This window comes from Chiloscyllium plagiosum, chromosome 13 (genome assembly GCF_004010195.1).
Source record: "Chiloscyllium plagiosum isolate BGI_BamShark_2017 chromosome 13, ASM401019v2, whole genome shotgun sequence".
Taxonomy (NCBI): domain Eukaryota; kingdom Metazoa; phylum Chordata; class Chondrichthyes; order Orectolobiformes; family Hemiscylliidae; genus Chiloscyllium; species Chiloscyllium plagiosum.
In genome coordinates this window covers 61732369-61739458 of record NC_057722.1, presented here as the reverse complement: position 1 = coordinate 61739458, position 7090 = coordinate 61732369, and the positions used below count along the sequence as shown (strand labels likewise).

Sequence of the window (7090 nt, the reverse complement as noted above, 5' to 3'; positions counted from 1 at the left end):
CCAGAGAAAGTATATTCCTGTTAGGGTGAAAGGAAAGACTGGTAGGTATAGGGAATGCTGGATGATTAAAGAAATTGAGGGCCTGGTTAAGAAAAAGGAGGTGTATGTCAGGTATAGACAGGATAAAGCGGGTGAATCCTTAGAAGAGTATGAAGGCAGTAGGAGTATACTTAAGAGGGAAATCAGGAGGGCAAAATGGAGACATGAGATAGCTTTGGCAAATAGAATTAAGGAGAATCCAAAGGGTTTTTACAAATATATTAAGGACAAAAGGGTAACTAGGGAGAGAATAGTGTTCCTCAAAGATCAACAAGGCAGCCTTTGTGTGGAGCCGCGGGAGATGGGGGAAATACGAAACGAGTATTTTGCATCAGTATTTACTGTGGAGAAGGACATGGAAGATATAGAATGTGGGCAAATAGATGGTGACACCTTGAAAAAAGTTCATATCACAGAGGAGGAAGTGCTGGATGTCTTGAAACGCATAAAGGTGGATAAATCCTCAGGACCTAATCAGGTGTTCCCTAGCACTCTGTGGGAAGCCAGGGAAGTAATTGTTGGGCCCTTTGCTGAGATATTTGTATCATCAATAGTCACAGGTGAGGTGCCGGAAGACTGGAGGTTGACTAATGTGGTGTCACTGTTTAAGAAAGTGGTAAGGACAAGCCAGGGAACTATAGACCAGTGAGCCTGACATTGCTGGTGGGTAAGTTGTTGGAGGGAATCCTGAGGGAAAGGGTTACACATAATTGGAAAGGCAAGGACTGATTAGGGATAGTGAACATGGCTTTGTTCATGGGAAGTCATGTCTCATGAATTTGATTGAGTTTTTTGAAAAAGCAATAAGGAGGATCGATAAGGGCAGAGTGGTGAATGTGATCTATATGGACTTCAGTAAGGCGTTCGACAAGGTTCCCCATGGGAGACTGGTTAGCAAGATTAGATCCAATGGAAAACAGGGAGAACTAGCCATTTGGATACAGAACTGCTCAAAGGTAGAAGACAGAGGGTGGTGGTGGAGGGTTGTTTTTCAGATTGGAGGCCTGTGACCAGTGGAGTGCCACAATGATCGGTGCTGGGTCCACTACTTTTTGTAATTTATATAAATGAATAGGATATGAACATAGGAGGCATAGTTAGTAAGTTTGCAGATGACACCAAAATTGGAGGTGTCATGGACAGCAAAGAAGGTTACCTCAGATTACAACAGGATCTTGATGAAATGGGCCAAAGGGCTGAGAAGTGGCAGATGGAGTTTAATTTAGTTAAATGCGAAGTGCTGCATTTTGGAAAAGCAAATCACTTAATGGTAAGTTCCTGGGGAGTGTTGGTGAACAGAGACCTTGGAGTGCAGGTTCATAGCTCCTTGAAAGTAGAGTCGCAGGTAGGCAAGATAGTGAAGAAGGCATTTGGTATGCTTTTTATTCCTTTATTGGTCAGAGTAGTACTGAGCATAGGAGTTGGGAGGTCATGTTGCGGCTGTACAGGACACTGGCAAGGCCACTTTGGGAATATTGCGTGCAATTCTGGTCTCCTTCCTATCGGAAGGATGTTGTGAAACTTGAAAGGGCTTAGCAAAGATTTACAAGGATGTTGCCAGGGTTGGAGGATTTGAGCTATAGGGAGAGGCTGAACAGGCTGGGGCTGTTTTCCCTGGAGCGTCAGAGGCTGAGGGGTGACCTTATAGAGGTTTACAAAATTATGAGGGGCATGGATAGGGTAAATATGCAAAGTCTCTTCCCTGGGGAGGTGGAGTCTAGAGCTGGGGATCAGAGGTTTGAGGTGAGAGGGGAAAGATATAGAAGAGACCTAAGGGGCAAATGTTTCACACAGAGGGTGGTACATGTATGGAATGAACTGCCAGAGGAAGTGGTGGAGGCTGGTACAATTGCAACATTTAAAAGGCATTTGGATGGGTATATGAATAGGAAGGGTTTGGTGGGCCAAGTGTTGGCAAATGGGACTAGATTAAGTTGGGATATCTGGTTGGCATGGACGCATTGGTCTGAAGGGTCTGTTTCCATGCTGTATATCTCTATGGCTCTATGACTGCCTGTGTGGAGTTTGCACATTCCCTCCTGCAGTCCAAAGATGTGTAAGTTTGGTGGATTGGCCATGGTGAATTGCTCTGTTGTTTCTCCAGGCCAGGTGAGTTAATGTGGGGTTATGGGGAAAGGTGGGGATGCTCTTTGGAAGGTTATTGCAGACTCAATGGGCTGAACGACTTATGTCTGCTCTGTAGGGATTCTATACACAGCTCTGCTCACCAGTTCACAATTACTTCTACAATTCATTGAAGAATCACTTCTGTCAACCTGAATTCACGTCAACTTGTGCGTGCTCCACATGGTTTATACCTATTAAAAGCTTTTGTTAATGTGAGATCTCCACTTATTTTTCTGAACTGCAAACACTCTACAAATTTTAAAACAAAATTCAAGTTTTTCAGAATGTTTTCACTCACCAAATTTAAAATGGAATACAAAACCAATGTATGGGACATTTTTTTTACCTCCTATTTAACCTAATCGAAATGGGGGGAGGGAAGTTGAAAAACTGACGTCCTGAGGCAAACACTCACAAAGCATGATAATCTACCTCCACCTGCTGGCTCAATAGCCCATTACACCAGAGGGACAAACTCGTGAAGATAACACCAACACTTAGTGCTCTGGTCACACTGGAACTCCATTTTGATATTTAGAAGATGAACTGGAACAATATATGCCTTTTGCAAGTTTTATTAGCTTTTTCCTTCTGGGAGAGAGGAAGTTATTTCATATGAGGCAAAACTATGCATCCTAACACTCTGCATCTCCAATGTGAACTGAAAGTTTATTAAAGGCATTGATCTCAATCCACTGGTTATAGTGAGCCATCTGGTGGCCAACCAAAAGAACAGCACACAACAGAGCTTTTATCAACTCTGGCCTTGAGAATTAACCCATGTTCCATAGATTTCACCTTATCAGGGTAACCACTTGCTACAATGATTATGGAGTTATTGATTAATCAGACATCAATCTTTCTCATTGATGGTCCAAAACACAATGTGGAAAAACATTAGCGATTGACAGTTTTGAGAATGGTGGTGTGTTTTTGCCTCCTGTAACGCATTTGTATTTTAGGTGAAAATGCTTTCTGTTAGCTCCCGTAAAACTAGAATTAGATATGGGTAACGTGGTAAAAAAAGATCCAAAATTTCATTAACATATTTTATATCTACAAATGAATTTTAAAATACACAGGCACTTCAGGGCCTTGGGTATCATTAAGCTATTTGGTTACAGGGGAGAACACAATAGTTTGTCATGCTTCAAGTGGTTCCAGTTAAGACGGAATCTGAAACTTTCCAATGTTCAGGTCACATGGTAAGATAGGTTGATATCATGAGGCTGCCTCTTAATGTTATACTGATATCCTGTCTGAGAGACTGAGTAGCATGGTGGACCATGATCATACTGAATGGTGGACCAGACTCTGAGGATTAAATAGCTGTCTCCTGTTCCTATTATTGATGATTCTGTGAGACACATATGACAGAACCCAGAGATTCAAAGTCACGTGTTCATTCCCAGTCACATTCCACTTGGTGTGAGTTCCACCTCAAATCACTCAGATACTAGAACCCAACATACTATTTTCCAAAAGGAATCAACCTGTTTGCTGAATTAATCAGTGTCACCAGCTTCCACAGTCTCCAGAGGGAGACAATGCCAAAGACTCGCTGATGGCAGTATCCTTTCCGGAGGTTTCATTTGCTGACTCGAGATGGACATTTGCCAGGAGATCTCATCACATGATCACACACCCTCAACCAGTCAAAAAGCCTTCTCCATCCCCCTTCATGCCATCCCCAATATCTTTATTATATCTGTTTCACGTTTGACCCTGAGAGGAGTTACTATGCTCATTTCCTCACCGTGACTGGGATTGCTTATTTCCATCTCTGTTACACTGCTCAACTGCTCACTGGACTCAGTTCATCTGTTACTGAATGCCTCAATTACACCTTTGTGACATTTAAACTTAATTCTTCTCCCGCATTCTGGACTGATCTCCAGTGTTTTATCCTCTAGAAACTTGAGCTCATGCAAAACTCTGTGGCCCGTGTCCCAATTTGCACTTCTGCCAATATGCTCAGCTTGGGTTAAGGAAAAGTCTCGATTTTAAAATTCTCATCCTTGTTTTAGAATTCCTCTGTGGCCTTGCCTCATCTCTGTAACCTCCTCCAGTCCCATACCTCTCTAATTCTGATCTTTTGTGCATTCCCAATCCTGACCAGTGCACTCTTGGCAGACATGAATTGAACGTTGAGGCTTTAAGCTCTGCAATTCATTCCCCCAACCTCTCTGCCTCACATCCTTCCTTCAAACCTACCACTTTGGCCAAGTCTTTGGTCATTTGTCCTGCTATCATCTTTTGTGGCTCAGTATCCAACGTCATTTTTGTCTGTTCTTATAAACAGCCTTGGGGATACATCATTATTTAGGTGCTAAATAGTTGTAAATTATTGTTGTTGAAAGTTAACAAAGAAAACGGAAAAGAAAACCATGCATTTATTCTTTTTTTGGTCACCCTGTGACCTTCCCCCATCTCGATCTCGCCAATCCCACAACAAAGGAGGAAGCCAATTGATCCACTGTCCTTTGAAAAGTGCCATCCAACTAGTCCACCTTACTACCCCCAGTCCTGCAAATTTCTCCCCTTCTGATAATTCTCTCATTCCCTTCTGAACATTCATCTGCCGATACCACCCTGTGACATTTCAGATCCCAACAATACATTTCTCCTGACCTCGCGCTTGGGTTCTTTTTGCAGGAATGTGGGAGTTTATTCCCTTAATTTCCATAGATTCCAGAACCATCTGAAGACTCACAGCTGCTGGCTTCTTTCTCGATTGGTAAAATCGGGGGAAAGGAGCACAAAGTAAGATCAGGCTTGGGAGTTGGAGATGAAGATAAGATGGAGATGAGATGAGGGTCAAATGGAACTGAATGGCAATGGGAAGGGAAAGGATCTGGGAGATTCTCAGCATATACTACACTAATAAATAGCACAGAAACAGGCCATTCAGCCCAACCAACATGTACTGGCATTTATTGTGTATACTGGTGTCTGTGATTGTACTCTCAGCACAGTCTTACGACATCTCTTTCTCTTACCTTTTAGCTCACGGATTGGGCTATTTTCCTAGTGAAAGTAACAGAACATTTCATCCCAATCATTTGCTGAGACAATGAAATCCACTTTCTCTGAGTGTGTCAGAGATACAGAATGTGTCTCCCAGACACAAGCTTGTTCCCAACATGGACATTCCCGAATAAATGGGAATGCCATGGATGGTAGAGCCTTGAAATGCAAACGGAAAGTGCTGGAGAAACTCAGCAGGTTCCAGAGCCTTGAGTGCTCTGAATATGAGTCTTACTGGACTCGAAACATTTACGCTGTTTCTCTCTTCCTGGATGCTGCCAGGTCTGTTAGGTTGCTCCATCACTTTCAGCTTTTCTTACGGAGATTCCCAAATAGTCAGCAGGCCCCGTGTTTTTCCACAATGAAGACAGGGTCACATACCTGTGGCCTCCCCATCCCAGAAAGCATGTCCTGCACCCTTTTCGTTTCAGAATCGAAATCTGCAAGAACAAATAAAGAAGAAAGTTTGAAATTCAGCCACTCCACGAGATGGAGATGATGGACTCACTGGGAAAATCATTCACAATCCAGCATCTGGCTTTGCAAGCAACCATTCCCAGTTCTGGGGTCTCTTGGGCATGTTGTTACTCTGATGGTGCTATCAGCTTGCAATCACACAGGAACGCCCCCTCGTAAAGTCATACAGCACGGAAACAGACCCTTCAGCCTGACTCATCCATGCCAACCACGCTTCCCAAACTAAACTGGTCCCATTTGCCTGCGTTCGGTCCATATCCCTCTAAATCCTTCCTATTCACGTACCCCTTCAAATGTATTTTAAAGGTCATTGAAGAAGGCTGCTCAATTGTGAAAACAATTGCCAAACACGCTCTCCTATTAGTGAAGGGCAGTAACAAACCTCAGCAATTCAAAGTCATGACTTCCCAGGAATGGGGAATGTGTGTGAGACAACTGTAGGGCTCCCATCCCAATACTGCGACTGCTACCCTGCCACATCCATTCTGTCTGCAGGTGCCCATTGTATGCTTTTGGGATCTTGCTGTGCACCAATTGGCCTACCCGTCCCTGCCCCCTGCCAAGCTTTTCCCCGTCCGTGACGTGAAGAAGATGGTGAGAGGAATAAGGGGACGTTTCTGTTAGGGATGGTCGTTGTTCCCCCGTCGATGACCCAGTTTGGATTATCGGATACAAATCACAGTCCGAACGCAAAATAGCCGACAGACTGCAGTCCGGACCAACAATCAATTTAGAGCAGACATCCACACCCATCAGAATTCGTCCAACACAGGTTACAACACCCCCTTCGCTAAAACCAAATCAGAGCCTCAGATTGCGATCTGAGCATCACTAGCCTATGATTTTGACACTGACTTTGAGATTTAATTAAACCCCCACCCCTGAAAAAAGAAGGTATTTGGGAAAGAAAACTGCATTTCCATAGCACCATTAGGCATCCCAAAGCAGATTCTGGCCAATGAAATGCTTCTTAAGCTTTGTCTCTGTGACAATGCAGGAAGCTCTTTGTGCACAGCAAGATCCCACAAGCCGTGAAGGCCAAGTTAATAGGCTTTGGTGATGCTGGTTGGAGGATGAACATTCACCCAGAGCACTTGGAAGAACTCCCTTGCTTTTGGCCACATAATCTCGTGCCCTACACTTTCACAGTTTAACGTAGTACTCTAACAACTTGTCCTAAACTAGATTAGTTTAGGATATTTAGGATATCATCCCAAACTAATCTGGTCCCATTTGCCAGCACTTGGTCCATATCCCTCCAAAACCCTCCTATTCATATACCCATCCAAATGCCTTTTAAATGTTGCAATTGTACAAGCTTCCACCACTTCCTCTGGCAGCTCATTCCATACACGTACCACCCTCTGCGTGAAAAGGTTGTCCTTTAGGTCCCTTTTATATCTTTCCCCTCTCACCCTAA

At 43.6% G+C, this 7090-nt stretch overlaps 1 protein-coding gene across 4 annotated transcripts in view; it reads right to left on the bottom strand.

The window, feature by feature from the left end:
• fndc3ba (fibronectin type III domain containing 3Ba) overlaps window positions 1-7090 on the bottom strand; it is a 326426-nt gene that overhangs the window by 94979 nt on the left and 224357 nt on the right. For all 4 annotated transcript variants that reach the window (XM_043702595.1, XM_043702596.1, XM_043702597.1 and 1 more), the window contains one exon: window positions 5575-5633. In XM_043702595.1, the coding sequence (XP_043558530.1) occupies window positions 5575-5633 (59 nt within the window). The remainder of the gene's footprint in view (window positions 1-5574; window positions 5634-7090) is intronic.